Genomic DNA, 22,892 nt, shown 5'->3' with positions numbered 1-22,892 from the left:
GATGCCACGCCAGCACTGGCGGAGCAGCACAAGCCCCCCGGCCCCTCCGGTGGAGACGGGTTGTTTGGTGCAGCCAATGAGAGCAACAGGAACCAGGAGGCCGACATGTCCGGCCCTCCCGCCTCCGGCTCTGTGGCCATGCGCGTTCCTGGTGGCGACCACCGGACGGAGAGAGGGTCCGCCTCCAACGAAGTCCCCGCCGACAGCGACGACGACGACAGCGAGGATGGCGAGGAGGACGCTGACGACGACGACTGGGAGAGCAGCGCTCGGAGGAGGAGCCACAGAGAGCCGGCCCGAGTGCCCACAACCAGAGAGAGGTCTGGAGCATCCTGCCAGCCCCCACAGCAACACATGCCCTCCCTACTGTCCCCGCAACTCCGCCAGCCAACACCTCCTCCCTCCCCACCTCCAGAGTTATCATTCCCCTTGCCCGACACCCCTAAACAGAGCCCCCCTAGTCCAGATGTAGCCCCGGCTAGGCGCTCCTCCAGCACCTCTAGCTCTGGTTCCTCCAGCAGCGGCAGCCGCAGTAGCAGCCCAGAGCCACAGAGGGGCGGACACGCCGAGCGCAAGCCAGGCCCGCTGACCCTTCTCGCCCGTAAAATGGAGTCAGAAGGTGCTTTCTCTGGAGTCGGTTGGCACCGCGGTGGTGTGGAAGGTGACGGCAGCGCTCCGGCTACATCATTTCCTGGCCGAGGGCCTCCAGAGGGTCTGGTATCTGCCATCACTCACACCGCCAACACTGCAGGCCACGTGTCATTTCCCATGATTCCAGGCACCAACCAGGGTATCACAGGAGCACATTTGGCCCATATGCAATTACCTGTGAGTGTGCTCAAAGCCACTGAAACAGAAGAGAGGGACAGAGAGAGGGACTCTGAGATAGAAAGAGAAAGGGCCCTCGAGCTGGAAAGGCAAGAGAAGCAGAGGAAACTTGAGGAAGAGCGGGAGAGAGAGAGAGCTCTGGAGAAAGAGAGACTCGAACGACAGCAGGCCTTAGAAAGGGAAGAGCGGGAGAAGGCTTTGCAGCGGGAAAGAGAACTCGCTCTAGAGCGAGAGAGGCAGGAGAGGGAACTCGCTTTGGCTAAAGAGCGGGAAGAACGAGAGCAAGCCTTAGCAAGAGAGAGGGCCCTGGAGCTGGAGAGGCAGAAGGAGCTAGAGAGGCAGAAGGAGCTGGAGAGACAGAGGGCCTTGGAGCTAGAGAGGCAGAAGGAGCTGGAGAGACAGAGGGCCCTGGAGCAAGAACGTCTGCAGAGAGAAAAGGAGGAGAGGGAGAAGCGAGAGAGGGAAGAAAAGGAGAGAGCAAGGGAGCTAGAAAGAGCCAAGGCTTTGGAGCAGGAGAGGAAGGAGAGAGAAAGGGCTCTTGAACAAGAGAGGCTGCAAAGAGAAAGAGCTCTGGAGGCTGAAAGAAAAGAGAAGGAAAGGTTAGAGAGAGAAAAAGCCTTAGAGCTAGAGAGACTAGAGAGAGAGAGAGCCTTGGAGCAAGAGAGACTAGAAAGAGCCTTAGAGCAAGAGAGACTAGAGAGAGAGAGAGCCTTGGAGCAAGAAAGACTAGAAAGAGAACGAGCCTTGGAGCAAGAGCGTCTAGAGAGAGAAAAAGCCATAGAGCGAGAGAGAATCGAGAGGGAAAAGGCCTTGGAGCAAGAGAGAGTTGAGAGAGAGAAAGCCCTAGAGCGAGAGAGAATAGAAATGGAAAGAGCTCTAGAGCAAGAGAGATTGGAGCGGGAGAGAGCCCAAGAACAACAGAGGCTGGAGCATGAGAGGAAGGAAAAGGAGAGGATCGAGAGAGAGAAAGCACTCGAGCAAGAAAGGATAGAGCGGGAAAAAGCCTTAGAACGAGAGAGGGAGGAGAAGGAGAGATTGGAGAAAGAGGCAGCTCTGGAGCAGGAGAGGAAGGAGAAGGAAAGAGTCGAGAAGGAGAGGAAAGAGAGGATGGAGAGAGAGAAAGCTCTCGAGCAGGAGAGGCAGGAGAAGGAGAAGGCTCTGGAGAAGGAGAGGCAGGAGAAAGAGAAGGCTCTGGAGAAGGAGAGGCAGGAGAAGGAGAAGGCTCTGGAGAAGGAGAGGCAGGAGAAAGAGAAAGCTCTGGAGAAGGAGAGGCAGGAGAAGGAGAGGCGTGAGAAGGAGAAAGCTCTCGAGCAGGAGAGGCTGGAGAGGGAAAAAGCTCTAGAGCAGGAGAAACTAGAAAGGGAGAGAGCCCTGGAGAAGGAGAGGAAGGAGAAGGAGAGAGCTCTCGAGCATGAAAGGTTAGAGAAGGAGAAAGCCATGCAGAAAGAAAAGGAGGAGCAGGAGAGGGCCCAGGAACAGGAGAAAGAGAGAGCTAGGGTGGCTGAAAAGGAGAGGGAGAGTCACCTCCCTCCATCCAAACGTGGCCGTGAGATTGGTCTCACCCCCCTGCCCACTCCTCCCCCCCTCTCCACAGGACCAGGTAGAAAGTCTTCAACAGAGGCAGGAGAGCAGGAGGAGGTGGCTGCTCCCATGTCCCGGAGCGAAGCAGCAGAATCTGAAACAGCCATGTCACCAACGCCTCCGCTGTCATTCAAGAAGTTCCGGTTTTTAAGGGACGCCCCGATCCAATCTTCCTCCCCTTCCATGGTCATTAAGCGGCCCCGCAGTTTCTCCGACACCCCCAACCCTCGGGCCTCCCCCACCGACGTAGGGGAGCGGCAGAAGGAGGGCCTCCAGGGCTCGGCTCAACAGGAAGACGGACAGATGCGGACGAAACAGGAGGTTGTTGCCGGGGCACCGGGATCTGTAACGGCCCACCCTGAGAAGGAGAGCCCCAAAAAAGAAGAGGCGACAAGCTTGGTAGCAGAGGGCAAAGAAAAGGCAGATTCAGAACAAGCTGCCAAGGAATCCACCAAAAAGGCAAAAGAAGTGGATGAAAGCAAGGAGTCGGTGGATGCTGCCCAGCGGAGGGGAAGAGATGCAAAGAAGGAAGACAAAGGAGCAAGGCGGAGATCATCATCTAATGATTCCTCTTCTTCAGAATCAGACTCTGGCTCCTCATCGTCTGGGTCCTCTGGCTCATCCTCGTCCTCTCAAGAGAAACCCCGCTCCACTTCAAGAGGCAGAAGGGTAAGTGGTCCAAAAGGAAAATCTCTCACTCCACGACAGATCGATCCTTTTCCAACTTACTTTAGATGAAACCATGAAACCACTTCTGTATGGTACAAGCTTCCACTGATATTTTCCTCAAAAAGTTAAAATGTCGTGAAAAAGATCAATATGTTTTGTCAATTATTTCAGAAAGTGAAATACAATCATACACTATATAGATTCATTACACACAGAGTGAAATATTTAAAGCCTGTATTTCTAGTTATTTTGATCATGAATGAGTGCATTAATACTTGGTGGCATGGAGGAGATCGGCCTACAGCACCATGTTGCTTTTATAGCAGCCTTTAGCTCATCGGGTGTCTCTCACCTTCCTCTTGACAACAACCCATAGACTCCTATGGGGTTGAGGTCAGCCCAGTTTGCTGGCCAGTCCAGCCCAGTAACACCATGGTCATTGAAGCAGCTTTTGGTACCTTTGTCAGTGTGGGCAGGTGCCAAGTCCTGCTGGAAAATGAAAGCAACATTTCCAAAGAGCTTGTGGAAGCATGAAGACTCTAAAATGTCCTGCTAGATGGCTGGTATGTTGACTGTGGACTTCAGAAAACACAGTGGACCAACAGCAGCAGAGGACATGGCCCCAGAAGGGATCCAGTTTGGTGACCTTAGAATTGCATCTCTGCCTTTTGCAGATGACGTGGTTCTTTTGGCTTCATCAAGCCGGGACCTCCATCACTCTTTGGGGCAGTTTGCAGCCGAGTGCAAAGCGGTTGGGATGAGAGTCAGCACCTCCAAGTCTGAGGCCATGGTTCTCTGCCGGAAAACGGTGGACTGCCCCCTCTGGGGTGGGAGAGGTACTGCCTCAAGCAAGGGAGTTCAAGTATCTCGGGGTCTTGTTCACAAGTGAGGATAGAACGGAGCGTGAGATGGACAGGCGGTTTGGTGCGGCGTCTGTAGTGATGCGGGCGTTGTACCGGACCGTTGTGGCGAAGAAGGAGCTGAGCCGGAAGGCGAAGCTCTCGATTTACCGGTCCATCTACGTTCCAACCCTCACCTATGGTCATGAGCTTTGGGTAGTGCTGGGCTAAGCCTGGGCTAACCCTATCTCTAAGGCTGGGCTCAGCCTTAGAGATAGGGTGAGGAGCTCAGACATCCGGAGGGAGCTCGGAGTAGAGCTGCTGCTCCTTCTCCTCTAAAGGAGCCAGCTGAGGTGGTTTGGGCATCTGGTAAGGGTCCTCCCGGGTGCCTCCCGTTAGAAGAGTTCCGGGCACGTCCAACTGGTAGGAGGCCCCGGGGAAGACCCAGAACATGGTCGAGGGATTATATCTCTCTCCTGGCCTCGGGGTCCCCCAGGAGGAGCTGGACGTTGTGGCTGGGGAGAGGGACGTCTGGAAGGCCCTGCTTATCCTGCTGCCCCCGCGACCCGGCCCCGGATAAGCTGAGTTTTGTGTTTTCATTATCTCTAAACCAGAATCATCAAAATTACAAGAAAAACAGGCTTGAAATATTCCACTCTATGTGTAATGAATCTTTATAATGTATGAGTTTCACTTTCTGAAATGATTGACAAAAAATATTGAACTTTTTCATGATATTCAAATTTTCTAAGATGTACCTGTAGATGTTTGTCCGAGCTGTTTTTTCACCAGAGAGCTGCTGCAGCTGTGGTCAGTTTTTGGATGACGCAGATATCAGATTTGTGGATGTGGACTGATGGTGATAAATGAAACTGCTATTAACATTGACAAATCGGTCATCTCTCTGCATAACTGTGATCTTTATTCATCTTCAAAAAAGAGCTATTTTCCATGCAAGCGTAGCTGCCGTATTTCACGAGACCGCAGGAGGGCAGTTTCCATGGGAACAAAGCCGTCAGCGCTCGTCATATGGAAGTGGTCATGGTTTCATGTTAAATGGTGCCTTTTGATCTTTTTTAATTAAATAAAATGTTGTTTTTCACTGAGACATAGAAATAGACTTGAAAAAGACTTTCATTCATGTAAAGTGATATCGAATCAAAACAAATTGACCTAAATTAAGCACTAAAACAAAACCCATAGTTCTCATCCTTTAATCATCATCATTTGATAATAACTGGTGCACTAAACCCACAATATATAAAACTGGGATCACATTCCTGTAACCCAGGACTTTAAACCTTAGTATTTTTCTTTTAGCTTTACACATGCGTTTAGTGCTCAGGTGTTTTCTGACTGCCACTATGAGAAAACGAGAGAGGGACTAACATTAATTACTGATGCTTGACAATGCAATACATTTTAAGCTGGCTTTAATGTCTTAAATATAGTGTTCAGACTCTAATACTTAACATTATTGATATGGTGCAAATTGGCAAGAGTAATTGGTGTGGAAGCATACTTTTCTGCAGCGTAGGATGGACTTGTTCATGTGTTATTGGTTGGTATTGGTTGCTACTTTTGCTTGTTGAAGACAAGAGCATAAAGGTAGAACTTCCTGCCCACAGTTGAACCTCTTTTCAAACTCATATATTTGTATCAATATGTCTGAATGCATCTGTCTGAAGGTGTGTTGGCAGTGATCATTTGAAACATTGTAAGGGTAAAATAAAAAGGGCATGATGGCAAAGAGTGACTCAGAAAACAACAATAACAAGATGGATGTTACATAATAAACAACAAGAAGGATTTACAGTAAACTAAGGCTTAGTCACCAGAATATCAAATCACATGGAGCCATGCACATGTGAAGTGGTTAGATGAAGAGATGAGAAAGTATTTTATAGTTTATATAGTAAAGCTCTGTTCTCAATGTATTTATTTGTGGAATGCCAGTAATCCAACATCACAAGTCACATGTGATGCAGTCAGTGCGTTTACATGCACAGTTTAATCGAGCTGTGCTTAAAAATCGATATTGGCGTCTAATAGGACTTCTGTCCTTGTCCCAGTTTAAATGCAACTGAGAAAATCGAATAACTGACGGGAACATGTCCTCCTCCTCAACACTGGGTGGCGATATGAGTCATTTCATTGGGTGAATATGGCGCCCTTTCTGTTGACTTCAGTTCAACACTTTGTGCCGTCGCTACTGACCTGCTAATGCGACCGGCAAATGTGCGACTGGCTAATGCGACCGGCTAATGTGTGACCGGCTAATGCGACCGGCTTTCTTGGATGTTTTTGTTCCGGGGTCATACGCCAACGCAGGGGTGGAGCATGCGCACATGCTTTGTCTTGTCATACATGCCGGCGAAAATCCTATTCCAATCGTATTATCTGGGTGTCCTAATCAGAGTTGGAGAACTCCAACATCAGTCAGACTAACACGTTTACATGCACTACAGTTGTCCAGTTATAGTCAGATTAAGGCAATAATTAGGTTTTTTGAAGTGTCATGTAAACGTACTGAGTGAGCTCAGTTTGTATAGCACGTTTTGCACATTCTTCAGTGTATAAAATGTTTCTCTGTCTCTTTTTAGGAAGGGAAACCTGAAAGAGATTCCTCACCACAGCACAGGGTGACACTAAAGGGTCAGGCTGACGGTTTGAAGGAAATCCCAAAAGCCTCTCCTCACAAAAGAGAGAGGTCGGTAGAGAAGAGCAACACTACGGCGGACGGAGACAGTCACACCAAGGTCAGTTGCTCATAAGTGACATCTGTTAAAACTATCCACAGCTTACCTAAAAATCTCCATTCCTACCAACAGGTTTATCTCAAATCAAGTTCTGTTACAGACAAGTGGCATTTATATTACCTGAACAACTTTAGCAAACCTTAATTGTTAGATTATTAGCATTTTATTCAATTTTCTGCCCTTTTAAATCCCCAGAAACCGCTCATGGAAACACCAACAAGAGAGGAGTCACAAAGGAAGAGCGAGGACAACGAGGGAGAGGAGGAAACAAACAAACAAAGGTCTGATTTTAAGTCTTGGTCTTAAGTATCATGTCGTTTCCATCATGTGTGTCAGATTTACAAACCGGTAAATGAATCTGTCTTTACGCTACTTGTCCTCTTGATGGTGCAGCCCTTTCACTCAAAAGACCATATTTAAAGATCATATCTAGCAATGTACAAACCTGAATTCATTCTTATATTATTATTTGTTTCCAGTTTGATATCACAACCAATGAGGCTGTTCTAAATGGTTCATTCAAGATAAGGGAGCTCAACATTTAATTTAGTTTTGATGCGTTTGTTAAATTCATTTCACCACACTCTATTGTTATTAATTCATTTATTTGTCTACCAAAAAGCTCACAAGGAAAATGTCAAAACTTGCGCTGGAAATGTCAGCAAGAGGCAGGATTAAATGGGTTTTGAAAGAAAAAAAGACAACCGAAAATAAATCTTGCTGATTAATAACGACACGGCAGTCTGCCTCTGCTTCTGCTTTTCAAGAGAGTATTTGTGCCACTCACTGTTACATGCTTCCGCTCAACAAGAAATACCAAACAACTTAAAAATATATTAAATTGTGCACAAAAGAGAACAAATAATAACCAAAATGTTATATAAGGTTAGAAGCAGCAGTGAGATTTCTTGATGAATTAATTGTCATAAGTGCCCTAAACGTGAAATTCTGAGCCACTCTTGATGATATTCTTACTGCATTAGTTACTGGAAATGTATAATAATGTGTGGATGAGAGATAGATCCTTTACTTCTCTTTTTTCACTTCTTTTTAAATGAAGCAGTAACGGCTGCACGATTATGGCCAAAATGATAATCGCGATTATTTTGATCAATATTGTAATCACGATTATTAATCACAATTATTCATCATGTTAGTGTAATAAAAATACAGGCGTTTTCCCGACTTTTATAGAACAATGGGAACAGTTTTTAGTGTCCGGTGCTTGTTGTAAACAAACAGAGATCGCTAAGTGAACACCTCCTGCAGCAGCAGCACATACACACTGTACTGCTACAGAGCTAACTGTTAGCCTGTTGGCACATACACACTGTACTGCTACAGAGCTAACTGTTAGCCTGTTAGCACATACACAGTGTACTGCTACAGAGCTAGCTGTTAGCCTGTTAGCACATACACACTGTACTGCTACAGAGCTAACTGTTAGCCTGTTAGCACATACACAGTGTACTGCTACAGAGCTAGCTGTTAGCCTGTTAGCACATACACACTGTACTGCTACAGAGCTAACTGCTAGCCTGTTAGCACATACACACTGTACTGCTACAGAGCTAACTGTTAGCCTGTAAGCACATACACACTGTACTGCTACAGAGCTAACTGTTAGCCTGTTAGCACATACACACTGTACTGCTACAGAGCTAACTGTTAGCCTGTTAGCACATACACACTGTACTGCTACAGAGCTAACTGTTAGCCTGTTAGCACATACACACTGTACTGCTACAGAGCTAACTGTTAGCCTGTTAGCAATTTGCAGACTGGACGCTAAGGGGTTAACATCCCCTCCGGCTCTGCAGCTGGGAGAGACTGCTGCAGGAGGACTGTGCCACTTTGACTCCAATAACACCAGAAAAAGTCACTGGATTTGTTGCCAGACGCTTTTTTTTTTTTTTTTAAAGTAGTCGCTAAGGGGGTCTGAAAAGTCGCTAAATATAGCAACAAAGTTGCTAAGTTGGCAACGCTGCTTCGCCGGCTTTTGGAAATGGCGTGTGTTGTTGTGGCGTCGAGTACTACATCACATCCTGCTTGGCGTTCTATCCAATCAGCAACCAGGCTTTTTTCCTGGTGGTTGGTGGACTACTGGTGTAGAAAGTGCGTGATTAGATTTGCAGGAGAGACGCATTTTAAAATGGAAATATCGCCGACGATCAGGTTAATTTAATCGTGGCGGCCAAAATTGTGATCACGATTAAAATTTGATTAATTGTGCAGCCCTACATTGCAGGGACAAAAAATTATAAATATTAATCTCTTTCCACCTTCAGTGTATTTAGGTGGACTTATACATTTTATCACTTCATTTTAAAAAACATATTTCTTAGTATTTCTACATTTACACATTTTGTAAATATTAAGCAGAACATATTATTAAACATTTTTTTCTGAAGTTTTGACAAATTATGTAAGATTTGTTATATACCATAATGTTGCAATGTAAACCTGGATTGTATTTTTTTCTCATTTTAGTTCACTTTTGTTTTCCTGTATATAGATAAAGATATCAGATTTTTATGAGAAAAAAAATACTGGTAGCACCAACCGATAATGGATCAGATCACGTCATTGACCCATATACTGCTTCATTATAAAACGGTGTCATAAGACACTTTCCCATCAGGCGATTGATGAGACTACCTTGAAGCCGGTGTGGCTGAGAAGATGCGGGTCCTTTTTCCTTTTTTTTTTATAGACCATCTATTTTTTTCATCCGTTGCAACATGGCTGTGCTCCGACGGTGGCTGTAGCTTCATGCCTGCCTGTGGTTTTCTCCGTTCAGCTGCAGGCGGAGGGTTTGTCCGCCGCAGGTTTCTGTTGCCAGTCGGTGCGGACATGAAAGCGTTTAGAGAGGAGAAGTCTCCGGTGAGAGGGAGGTAGGAGGGAGGAGGGAGGAGGAGAGGCGGCTTGGTGCGACGCAGACGAATTAGCAGCAGCAGCAGCAGTCTGTGCTGCGTTTTAACAGTCTGTGTGTGTTTGCTGTGAAGTTCCTCCAAGTTAATTTAAGGCGGAATGAGTGGACGTGTTCACATGTGCGTGCATGGAGAGAGGAGGTGACATGACTGGAGATGAGCGCCCTCGTTTGTCAGTTTGTTGTTAGGCTGTCAGTGGCCGAGTGTTTCAGTGTGGACGGACTGCAGGAGGAAGGCTCTCCTCTCCTCTCCTCTCCTCTCCTCTCCTCTCCTCTCCTCTCCTCTCCTCTCCTCTCCTCTCCTCTCCTCTCCTCTCCTCTCCTCACCAACATTGAGCAAATGCTAAAGGGTTTAGTGGCTGCACGTATTAAAATAGAGTTTGTGTATTATAAAACGGTGTCAGAAGTAGAAGAATTTATTTCTATTTGGGGTATTGGAGGTGTTTTGTGCAGTATTTCGCTGGAATCACTCATCCTCAGTTTCTAAAAAAAAAAAAAAAAAGTGTGTATATGTATGTATGATATATATGTATGTATATGTGGTGTATGTATGTGTGATATGTGTATGTATATATCTAGTATATATATGTGTGTATGTGTGTGTATGTGAGTATCTGTATGGTTATACATATATATCTATTTTATTTTATTTCTTTCTTTGGTTGTTTTTTTTTGTGGAGTGATAAGGGCGTATGTCTAATTTCCTTGCATTTGTTTTTGTGATTTTAAACTTGGACCAATAAAGGGTTTGTTAAAGGTCAAAGGTCTCCTCTCCTCTCCTCTCCTCTCCTCTCTCCTCTCCTCTCCTCTCCGACCCTAAAGAATTAACCCTTTATAGCACACTCCTGGGAATTGAAAACGTCAACCCTGAAGTGTTATTGGAGGATATTGCAAGACTTTTTGCAAAATGTTTCATTTTTATATTGCAAATCGAGGTCAATTGAGTCATTATTATTATTATAATATTTATTATAGTCTCTTTCCCACAGCAACCCTAAATAGACAATAACACATTATTTGCATCCTTCACCACTTTATCTTTTACCTTTAAACTATTTATTATCTTATTAGACTACTTACAGGGTTGGTACGGGTGCTTGAAATCCTTGAAAATGCTTGAATTTAAATGTTGTATTTTCAAGGTTTGAAAAGTGCTTCAAGGATTTTGGATAAAGTGCTTGTAAATGCTTGATATTCTTACTGTATTTCTCTTGCAATCTGACTATATCCATCTATAGACTATAGATAATCACATGTTCAATGTAAAAAATAATGAGTAGCCTATCTGAAATGAAGACTGTTCCTCCTAAAAGTGTAACACCATCTCTGTTGGTATGGTTCAGTGAAATCTCCCCCTTTTAGTGTGTAATTACTCATCTAAAACATGCAACTTACAACAGGTGTAAGATACTGGAAAAGCTTGAAAATGGACCTTGAAAGAAAGGCTTTAATTTGACCACTGCTAAACTGTATGAACCCTGTTATTAAGGTCATATTGAGGCATCAGTATTCATTTGAGAGCTTTTAATAACCGAATAAAAGTTCCACGTCGATGCTTAAAACTATGAACGTATACGCTTTAACTTTGTTACAATGTTATGACCAGCTTTTTGACAAAAATTAGAGATTTTTGTTTATCCTAACAGTCTGCTCTTCTGCTTTCTTTTTTCTTGCTGGTATGTATTTTTCCCACTCTGCAGGCAGATGAAGGAGGCTGCCATGGCCGAGCCAGAGAAGCTTCCAGAGACCAGCGAGGAGGTAAGGCACCTGAAGAACCACCAAGCATCTTGGTCCTCACAGCTTTTGGCAGCTGAGGACATAGATGGACGGACCCATTTGATCTTATCTTATAGTTGAATCTTTATAGTTGAGGTTTTTTTTTATTTATTATCATGGATACATTACAGTATAGACCATTTGTTTATATGTCTGTATTCTTTGTTGAAAATCTTTTCTTTACATTTAAAATCTATTTCCACTAGATTACTTAATGAGCCCTTTTCACAAGTGGTAGACTGTGTGTAGGATAGGAAGTTACATTTTTAATATGGCTTTTTGTTAAAAACCCTTTGTTGGCACTGTCATAGGCAGAAACAGCAAGGGCATTTTCTCACTGTGGCTGATGTTTAAACCCCAAATGATTGCTTTGTTATAAAGGTGCTCATGCCTCTTCCATTGCCCCTATTGGTACCTGCATACTACCTCTGCCACTACTACTACTACTACTTCTACTACTACTACTGCTACTGCTGCACCTGTTCCACTGTCCCCAAGAATCCAGAGTTGACCACAGATAAGCCCCCAAGGCTGCACTGCAGAGGGACTCCCCTGGCAACAAAGGCTGCCTCTTTGTCATGGATATGGCTGGCGAGAGCTGTTGATTGGTGGACCAGAAGATTCAAAGAAGGGCTCGGCTAGTCAATCGGCCGATCCCTCTCTTTAGCCGTTTTTTCTGCTAATCACGCTTAAAAAAAAAACCCAACATGGAGACGAGACAAGAGAAGGATGTGTGCTCACATCAACTGAAAGCTGCTGTGGAAAACTCTCAGTAGTTTTCATATCGTTTCTTTGAGACATTAAGCCCACTCGCAAAGAAATCTGGGCCGTTATGGACATGTCGTTTAATACGGTTGGTGAACTGTAACACGCTTGACCCAAAGACTTTAATAATCTCTTGGAATGGGATTCAGAATTCTCCAGCGAATACTCTTTGTGGACACTAGAAGGCATAGAAGCTTTTACCTGGACTCAAAGGCAAAAATGACAGTTTTAATGTGAACTGAAGAAGGATTTAACGTTTGGGTTTCCTCTCTACAACCCCCCAATAATCTCTGGATGTTTGCTGCTGTGTGACTCTCACTATGAACTTTACGGCGCCTCAAACGCAGCTCAACATTCATCTCAAAAATGTTGGAGTTTGTGTGCACATTGACTGTCAACATCTGGTCTCCAACTCACTGGACTCGCTGTTTCCTGCCTCATTTTTAAAAGGACTAATGCTGATGCACCTGAGGATGACTGCTTTGGCCAAAATCATTTCAAAGCCTCTGCCAAAATGAACTCTTGATCCCATCCTGCCAGCCAACATGCTTTCAGATTTCCATCCAAACATCTCAGCCACCTTTGATTGGACCCTTGTTGCCTAGATACAGTACATGCAGTCGTGATTGGGCCCTATCCAAACCAGTAAGGATCAGGTGTCAGTGGTACCAGGGAATAAGTAGACATTTACTCAATGTTTTTATTTCTTAGTAAATCTGAAAAATGCTTAGTTTCCAGTCCTACTCTGTGCAGTCTTTACTGGGAGATGCAGCATTTAAAAGAATGTTTATCTTATTTGTGGCCACTGCAGTTTAATCGAAATGATTTTTTTATTATTCTGTCATCATTTTTAATCGTCGTTGACCTTCAATCTAATTGGAGTTTGTGATTATTCAGACACAAAAGTTTTAAAATAACAAAGAGTTTAAGCTGCAGTCTAGCCACCAGATCCTTGTTTGTATGATAGACACTGCAACTTGCTGTAAAAGCAAGAACCTGTAGTCATAGGTTATAAAATGATTACGAATGGCATGAACTTAACTACCAGTAGAGTATGCCATTCAGTAGACTTGAATTTGAGTAAGACTCTGCACAGCAGTTTCTATCATTCACTCTCAGCCGCTACTTGTCCCCCTTTCTGTTTTTGTTCCACCTTTCCTCCAAACTGTCCTCGACCACCTGCTGCCTGCCTCTCACCTCGCCCTCCTCTCGGGTTGTTTTTATCTTCTTGTGTTTCAGACACCAAAGGCCTTCTCAGCTCGTAAGATTTCCATTAGCAGTAAGTAAACCCTTCCCACGTTAAGGTTTTCACGATATGATGTAAAAAAAGATACTTTTATCAGGGTTTTCTTCAGTACATCTGGGTGATTCTCATGAAGCCAGTCTAAGTTCTGTCTGTGAAGATTATAAGGACATACTTTATTAAACTAAATATATTTCACTTTTATATGAATGAACAGTATAGCCATAATGAGGCACAATTCATTGTTTTGTGTATAAATCATTTTTTCTACATTTTTAAACATATTTTTGATTCACAAATTCATTACCGTAATGCGTCCAGATAAAAATGTCATGGTTTCCCCACACTAGTATACAATAAATATTTAATAAACTCTATAAAAATAAATATACATTTGTTTAAAAATGTATGATTTAACAGAATATAATCAAATATAATGGTTTTTAACAATAAACAATAAAAATGGTTAGATGATACGGTAATTATAGAATCGTTTGCATTAATTATATGTGTATATTTTTGTAAAATACATTTCGGTGATACCAACGACGCTTGAACATATTTAAGTGCTTGCCAAAAAACAAAAGAAACCTTTTGTTGTAGTATAAAAATTAGTGTTAAACAATATGTTGTGCATTTTAGATTAATCAAAGTAGCCTCCTTTTGCTTTGATGACGGCTCTTCAGGGTGATTCTCATCAACATGGTGCAGCTCATAGCAAAAAATCCAAGAGCATTGAATACATATTTTCTTTGACCCTTTATAACATATACAATCCAAAATATCTGTTTAATATGAATTTATAATCTTTTTAAGGTATTTTCTGACATTTTTAGAGACACTGGGATGATGCAATCATGGAATATTCTAATTTTCTGAGACACTGAGTTTTGTGTTTCCATTATCTCTAAGCCAGAATCATCAAAATTACAAGAAAAACAGGCTTGAAATATTTCACTCAATGTGTAATGAATCTATATAATGTATGAGTTTCACTTTCTGGAATAATTGACAAAAAATATTGAACTTTTTCACAAAATTCTAATTTTTTTTAGATGTATCAAATGTATCCCAATAGCAATCCCATTGTTTTAAACACATGGTATTGAAAAAGTATTGAAATGTTGATATTTTTGACAACCTCGATTTGCATTTTAATCTACGTATTAATGACATTATTAGTCCAAGTTTTGGAAACTGCATAAATAAATCTTGAATAATGTCATTAAATAATTATTAAACTAAATATATTTCACTGTTTTATGAATGAACAGTATAGCCATAATGAGGCACAATTCATTGTTTTGTGTATAAATAATTTTTTCTACATTTTTAAACATATTTTTGATTCACAAATTCATTACCGTAATGCGTCCAGATAAAAATGTTACGGTTTCCCCACACTAATATACAATAAATATTTAATAAACTCTATAAAAATAAATATACATTTGTTTAAAAACGTATGATTTAACAGAATATAATCAAATATAATGGTTTTTAACAATAAATCTGAATGAAAATTGATGAGAAAAAACGTATAATCTACGTATTAATGACATTATTAGTCCAAGTTTTGGAAACTGCATAAATAAATCTTGAATAATTATTAAACTAAATATATTTAATATATTTATTATATAAATAATGACCATCCATATTTCATGTGGCAATAAGTATGTTGTTTGCATGGATTTGTGATGTTATATCTGCTTCATATGCCAGACCTGAGGTTTTTTTTCTCTCGTCTCCAGGCAGTAAATCGTCCCCAGGCACTGGCGGTGCAGAGGGCGAGCAGGACTCTGGAGCCACGGCCGGCCGCAAGAGGAGGTGGGGCTCCAGCACGGCGGTCACTGCCAAGAAACCTTCCTTCAGCATCACCACAGATTCACTCAAGGTATTTGCAGACTGATATTACATTGTTGTTGTTATGTTGGTTTTACACCAAAAGATGTCCCCAGACAGTCCCAGACTGAAAGCTGAAAGTCTTTAGTAAATCTAGGAGTGTTACTGGAGTCACAGCGCTCCGTCGTCTCCATGGTTAAGTTTAAGGTAGTAATCTGCTCTGTTTCATATCAGTCTTTTTCTAGTCTTGGGTTTGGATCAGTGAGGTAACACAACATGGTTTTATTCATAATGATTTTGGTTATTATCAAGAATGTTTCATCCATGACTGTAGATGTTAAAATGACCACAAAAAGGACACAAAATTATCGAAAAAGACACAAAATGTCCAAAAATAGATGTAAGTATGATCAAAAAAGACACAAAATGACCAAAAAAGACACAAAATGACCAAGAATAGATGTAAAAATGACTAAAAAAGACACAAAATTACCAAAAATACAGTCATGGAAAAAAAGTATTTAACCAATCTGCTCTGTTTCATATCAGTCTTCTACCTAGTCTTGGTTTGGATCATATCAAACGTGTTTCATATTATCTCAAGTCCCAGTGACGTAACACAATCACCAACCAATAGATGAGCGGGGGAAAGGTCCCCGGTTCAGACTGGTACAGACCGGCCAGTAAAACCACATCTCCCTGCTCTTTGCCTTCAGTCTCTGATCCCAGACATCCGTCCGAGTCTTGGGCAGGAGGCCGTAGTGGACCTGCACCCAGAGGAGCCGGTCCTCTCCGGGGCCGAGGATGAAGAGAGGGAGCGCTCCGACCAGGACCTTCAGATCCGCCGCACCGTCACACAGGTTGGTCTACAGCAGTGGTTCCCAACCTTTTTCTTGAGGGACCCACATTTTTACCATTGTAAACTTTGGCGACCCCCCCATTGTCCATTGCTTCTATGAAGCCGAACTCAATGTGACTTTCATGGTACCCTCCCTTTTTCTTTTTGAGATATTCAGCATTTTCGTCTCCCTGACGCTTTGCCATTTTTCCATGAGCTCTGTGTTTCTGTTGTTAGGTGAAGTTACCGCTAGGTGAGGTTACCACTAGGTGAAGTTACCGCTATGTGAGGTTACCACTAGGTGAAGTTACCGCTATGTGAGGTTACCGCTAGGTGAGGTTACTGCTTGGTGAGGTTACCCCTAGGTGAGGTTACCTCTAGGTGAAGTTACCGCTAGATGAGGTTACCGCTAGGTGAGGTTACCACTAGGTGAGGTTACCGCTAGGTGAGGTTACCGCTAGGTGAGGTTACCGCTAGGTGAGGTTACCGCTAGGTGAGGTTACCGCTAGGTGAGATTACGGCTTGGTGAGGTTACCGCTAGGTGAGGTTACCGCTAGGTGAGGTTACCGATATGTGAGGTTACCGCTAGGTGAGGTTACCTCTAGGTGAGGTTACCGCTAGGTGAGGTTACCGCTAGGTGAGGTTACCGCTTGGTGAGGTTACCTCTAGGTGAGGTTACCTCTAGGTGAGGTTACCGCCAGGTGAGGTTACCGATATGTGAGGTTACCTCTAGGTGAGGTTACCGATATGTGAGGTTACCACTAGGTGAGGTTACCTCTAGGTGAGGTTACCGCTAAGTGAGGTTACCGCTAGGTGAGGTTACCTCTAGGTGAGGTTACCTCTAGGTGAGGTTACCTCTATGTGAGGCTACCGCTATGTGAGGTTACCACTAGGTGAGGTTACCTCTAGGTGAGGTTACCGCTATGTGAGGTTACCGCTATGTGAGGTTACCGCTAGGTGAGGTTACCGCTTGGTGAGGTTACCGCTAGGTGAGGTTACCGCTATGTGAGGTTACCGCTTGGTGAGGTTACCGCTTGGTGAGGTTACCTCTAGGTGAGGTTACCGCTAGGTGAGGTTACCGCTAGGTGAGGTTACCCCTAGGTGAGGTTACCGCTAGGTGAGGTTACCGCTAGGTGAGGTTACCGCTAGGTGAAGTTACCGCTAGGTGAGGTTACCGCTAGGTGAGGTTACCGCTAGGTGAGGTTACCGCCAGGTGAGGTTACCTGTGTATACTGCAGGGATGTTACACACGCCCTTATTCTCGCGATATAGCCTTTATTTTTAAACTTTTCTATGGTGATTTTTCTTTTTTTAAATGAAAATTTAATGTAGCCCTTATTAAGTTGTTTTTGTCCCACTAATGAATTAAATGCTGACTCATCTATATTTAACACATTAGATTTATTACATCCATTAAAATCAAGAGGACTTTGGGACCCCCCGTGGATCTTTGGCGCCCCCCTTGGAGAGTTGCTTGTGTTGACGCCTTCCCTCTGTTGCAGGTGGTGCATTTGGAGAGCCAGGAGAACGGACAGAAGGAGGCGAAGAGGAGCAGACATGAGGAGTTGGAGGAAGAGGACCCGCAGGGAGACGCAGAGAGGACAAGGGTGCACGAGGAGAAGATGGACACCCCGTTTCCTGCAGCCATGGAAACCCAGTCTCCTTCAAATACCAGCCATGATGTAGAAACCAACACTGGTAATGGATCCATGACAACATGCTCCTCATCAGGCATTAAATAGATCATAAATAGAGTTAGATTCATCTTTAAGCCAACTTCTCCAATTACTATTCTTTGTGAAAGTCATAACAGAGAATACGTAGTATACACCAAGGTTATAATAGTTTTAGATTTTTCATTAGTTTTAGTTTTAATTTCGTTGTCATTTTTGTTTTTAAATTCAGTTAGTTTTAATTCGTTTTCAGAGTGAGTTTGCTAGTTTTAATTAGTTTTTATTTTTTGGGGAAAATGCTTAGTTTTAGTTTAGTTTTTATTAGTTTTAGTTTTTTTGTAATAGGGTATTTGTTGGGTTTCCAGATTCAGAAAGGTCCCGATAAATGTTTCCTTTATTTCCTTTGTCTGATCCATCTCAGCCCCAATAAGTTTATTAAGTCATAAAACCAGATAGATTAAATGGATTTCATATCAACCAAAAAGGTTTACGTATGAAAAAAGTAAGTAAAAACTAAGGATATTTTCACAATAATTTTTGTGAGTTTTTTAACCACAAAATACAGTTTCAGTTAGTTTTCATTTTTTTTAAAAACTCAGTTTCAGTTAACGAAAATGTTTTTTCAATTCTAGTTTTTGTTAATTATAATAACCTTGGTATACACTCTGTACATTACATGCAGCATTGACATCCAGCTATAGGCATCAGATAATACTTAAATTATATAGAAGTTATATATTATTATTATATAGCTGACTGTTGTTCCGTCTTTCCCCCAGTGACCCCCAGCGACACCCTCATCCGTCGCTCCATCAGCCAGCAGAAAACGGGCGTTTCCATCACAATCGACGACCCCGTTCGCACGGCCCGGCAGCCCTCACCACCTCGTGGCAAAGTCTCCAACATTGTTCACGTCTGCAACCTGGTGAGAGAAACACTGTCGTTAATTACAACTACTTTTATGTCTCAAATGTTAAAATATGTGATTTTCCAATGTAATCTGGTGGTTCTAACAACTATTTTAAAGTTAAACCTTCAAAATAAGACAAACATAGTTACACATATACTCAAATTGTTAATTTCGTGTATCACTTTTTGTATCACTACGCTTCTAATGCACAGTTTTGAGGTCTAGCTTTCAATTTCAAACTCCAAAATCATATCAATAAATGCTCATTTTGACCAATTTGTAATGTTGGCAGACTAATTTAGATTTAAGAGACAATGTTATTTTCATTCAAAATAAGGATTGCGGCTTGATTCCGACAATTGTGTTAATGTGTGTCTGCTGGGTTAATGAAGGACTCTGTATGTTTTGTTTAGGTGAGGCCGTTCACTCTGGGCCAGCTGAAGGAGCTGCTCAGCAGAACTGGCACCTTAGTGGAGGACGGCTTCTGGATCGACAAGATCAAGTCTCACTGCTACGTCACTGTGAGTTATTACACCATGTGTTTCCTGTGATGGAGCGCTGCAGAGCCAGACTGCTGCTGGCCTTTTGTTTCTGCATCCAGTTACTGTTCTTTGTGAAAGTTATAACAGAGAATACGTAGTATACACCAAGGTTATAATAGTCTTGGATTTTTCATTAGTTTTAGTTTCGTTGTCATTGTTTTTTGTTTTTAAATTCAGTTAGTTTTCTAATGAGTTTTCAGAGTGAGTTTGCTAGTTTTAATTCGTTTTTATTTTTTGGAAAATGCTCAGTTTTAGTTTAGTTTTTATTAGTTTTTGTGTTAGTTTTAGTTTTAGATTCAAAAAGGTAACAATACATTTTGCCTTTATTTCCTTTGTCTGATCCATCTCAGCCCCAATAAGTTTCTTAAGTCATAAAACCAGATAGATGAAATAGATTTCATATCAACCAAAAAGGATTACGGATGAAAAAAGTTGACAAAGACAAAAACGAAGGACATTTTCACTATAATTTTAGTTAGTTTTAGTTAGTTTTGTAACCACAAAATACAGTTTCAGGTATATTTTTTTGTAAAACTCTCATTTCTATTTTTATTTCAGTTAACAAAAATGTTTTTTCAATTCTAGTTTTCATTATTTCGTTAGTTTTCGTTAACTATAATAACCTTGGTATACACTATGTACATTACATGCAGCATTGACATCCAGCTATAGGCAACAGATAAGACTTAAATTATATTGAAGGTCTGTTACGCGTTTTAACATATGGATTCACTGTGTTGACTCTTTATCCCAGTGACCCCCAGCGGTCTCATGCTAAGCTAACCTCCTCTTTGTGTTTCAGTACTGTAGTCCAGAGGAGGCGGTCGCTACACGGGCAGCTCTTCACGGAGTCAAATGGCCTCAGAGCAACCCAAAAGTCCTCAGCGTCGACTTCTGCCAGCAGGACGAGGTGAGAACTTATTGGTACCAGTCTGTTTTCCTCTCTCGCCCCCACAACGCGGAGCCATCTGTAGCCTGATCGCTCCTCTTCCTCTCTCTTCTCTGTAGCTGGACTTCCACAAAGGCCTGGCCGACAGACCCGGAGCGGAGGACCAGGGGCCCGGGGCCGCCCGCGGCCGGACGGCGGGCCTGCCGTCTCTGCTCCCGGAGCGGGACCAGTGGGCCGAGCGCGAGCGTGAGATGGAGCGCCGCGAGAAGGCTCGGGCGGAGCGGGAGTGGGACCGTGACAAGGTCCGAGAGTTTGGGAAAGCCGGCGAGGAGAAGGAGGGAGCGCTGAGGAGGTCACGCTCCAGAGAGAGACGCCGCAAGGAGAGAGGGAAGAGCAAGGAGAAAAAGACGGAGAAGAAAGGTAAAAGATGCACACAGGAGATTATAGTGCATTCATTAACTACCGTTCTTTCCGCACTATAAGGCACACCGGAGTTTAAGCCGCAGCAGCTAAATTGAATGATGTGTACATATATAAGCCGCAGGTGTTTTAATGTTTCATTACCATATGTAAGGGTTGGTGCACAGAGGGGATTGTGGGGAAAGAGACGGCTGCTTGAGGAAGCTTCTTTTACAGCCAGATTGACTGTCTTTAACTTAAAACCTGCATCATATGCATTTCTACGTTTGTTTTCCATAATGAGGGTTTGTGCATGAAAACTTCCTTTGCACAAACTATCTCGCTCTCGTAATGTCGGTCTGTCTCTCGTTCTGTCTCTCGTACCACTCTCGATTTCACTTTTACTTTTGCGCGCGACCTGTTTCACTCTTTTCCGGTGCCCTGCCAGATCGGCTCGGGGTCCTTCGTCTGCCGCTGATTACGGCACGGCGACTCCGACAAACTAAGTAGCTTTCGACACAAATACACACAGACAAGTGAAAAATATCTTAAAAGTATCTGAAGGACCCCGAGCCGATCTGGTACGTACACCTGCCTCCAGCTTTTCCTGCTGGAGCCCGCCGCTCCTGGCGGACCGGTCATAGAGCCCATAGAGTTAAAGTTGGTGGACTGTAACCTGTAACATCCATAGATTTAGGAGGTAACCTAGTGGCCGTTAGCTGTAAAAATCCATAGATTAGCCGCACCGTTATATAAGCCGCAGAATCGAAAAATTGGGAAAAAGGCGCGGCTTATAGTCCGAAAATTACGGTATTTTTTATTTTTATTTTGTTTCTTTCATGAAAGTGGACAACAAAATGTGTACAGAGACACACTCTACACCTTCATGATTAGAAAGGAGCAGCAAGAAGAAAACATTTCTTGTATTTGTCTGCCCCCTACTTGAACAATAAAAAAATAAAAAAGATGGTCTGACATCACATACAATGGATTTTCAGTAGCCTACACCAACAAAACTTTGATTTTAACAAAACACTTAAAACAACAAAAACAAACAAGACCACAAACAAACAAAAACCCAGACAAGTACATGTTATCATCTCAAAAACAAAAGACCAAAGAACAACTCTTCATAAACAATCACATATTTGGGTCAATGACGTGATCTAACCCAGTGTCAGTTGCTGTAACCAGTATTTTTTTCCCATAAAAATCAGATTATATACAGATTATATAAGCCAGTTAAAGTTCAATCATAGGAGCTTTCACAGTGTGCCATTTATGTTTCTAGACCATTTTTAAAATGTGAATTTTCTTTCTACAATGAAAACTATTTCTATTTTTAATTTACATGCAAATGGACTGTTTTGTAGTTTTATTATTTATTATTTTTTCTGCTGGTTTTTTGTGTATGAATTGTAAAAAAAATATGTGTCTTTTGTTTGTATTTTCGGTTCCTGGCAGCTTTATACTTTGTTAATTAAAAAACATGATACATTTTTAGTAAATTTGTCCTGATTTTCAAAAGTAACTAAAGCTGTCAGTTAAATGTAGTGGAGTAAAAAGTACAATATTTACCTAAAAATCTAGTGGAAGTAGAAGTATAAAGTTACATAAAGTTGCTCAAATGTGAAATATCTGTAAAAATGCAAAGTACTTTCAGGAAAACAAACAAAGACCAAAAATATATATTAATAATAAATGCCAAATAGCAGACATATATGTATATAATGTGTGTAGAATGCCGAGATAAATAAAGTCTGATCTTATTTGATCTTATTTACATCTGGTAAATAGACTTTTGGGTTAATAAAGTGTAAAACCCCAATATTTTGTGTGTTTTTTGCAGAGAAAGCAGCCGAGGATCCTCCTGCAAAGCTGCTTGATGATCTATTCCGCAAAACTAAAGCAGCTCCTTGCATATACTGGCTTCCACTAACAGACGAACAGGTGAGACACACAGCAGTTTATTCTATACAGGTACATCTCAAACAGTTAGAATATCGTGAAAAAGTTGAATATTTTTTGTCAATTATTCCAGAAAGTGAAACTTGTATATTATATAGATTCATTACACACAGAGTGAAATATTTCAAGCCTGTTTTTCTTGTAATTTTGATGATTCTGGCTTAGAGAGAATAATAAAACACAAAACTCAGTGTCTCAGAAAATTAGAATATTACATAAGATCAAAAAAAAAAAGGATATTTTGAACACAAATGTCATGCTTCTGAAAGAAGTCTGTGGGGTTTTTTTCTCTTAAATTTGTATTTTTTTTCTTAAATTTTGATTTTTTTTTTCTCACATAATTTGTGATTTTTTTTCTCATAAATTTGAATTTTTTTTGCTCTTAAATTTGTCGTTTTTTCCTTGTAAATTTGTCTTTTTCTCATACATTTTTATTTTT

At 42.0% G+C, this 22,892-nt stretch overlaps 1 protein-coding gene across 2 annotated transcripts in view; it reads left to right on the top strand.

The window, feature by feature from the left end:
• Positions 1-22,892, top strand: part of acin1a (apoptotic chromatin condensation inducer 1a) — a 32,067-nt gene that overhangs the window by 5,726 nt on the left and 3,449 nt on the right. For both annotated transcript variants that reach the window (XM_059344638.1, XM_059344639.1), the window contains exons 5-17: positions 1-3,078; positions 6,521-6,676; positions 6,872-6,957; positions 11,306-11,363; positions 13,386-13,425; positions 15,144-15,286; positions 15,951-16,094; positions 17,575-17,770; positions 18,525-18,670; positions 19,069-19,176; positions 20,000-20,107; positions 20,206-20,506; positions 22,335-22,435. In XM_059344638.1, coding sequence (XP_059200621.1) covers positions 1-3,078; positions 6,521-6,676; positions 6,872-6,957; positions 11,306-11,363; positions 13,386-13,425; positions 15,144-15,286; positions 15,951-16,094; positions 17,575-17,770; positions 18,525-18,670; positions 19,069-19,176; positions 20,000-20,107; positions 20,206-20,506; positions 22,335-22,435 — 4,665 coding nt within the window. The remainder of the gene's footprint in view (positions 3,079-6,520; positions 6,677-6,871; positions 6,958-11,305; positions 11,364-13,385; positions 13,426-15,143; positions 15,287-15,950; positions 16,095-17,574; positions 17,771-18,524; positions 18,671-19,068; positions 19,177-19,999; positions 20,108-20,205; positions 20,507-22,334; positions 22,436-22,892) is intronic.

Source organism: Centropristis striata, chromosome 11 (assembly GCF_030273125.1).
Source record: "Centropristis striata isolate RG_2023a ecotype Rhode Island chromosome 11, C.striata_1.0, whole genome shotgun sequence".
Classification (NCBI taxonomy): Eukaryota; Metazoa; Chordata; class Actinopteri; order Perciformes; family Serranidae; genus Centropristis; species Centropristis striata.
Note: the sequence above shows the minus strand (reverse complement) of the source record. Positions and strands in the feature narration are given on the sequence as shown.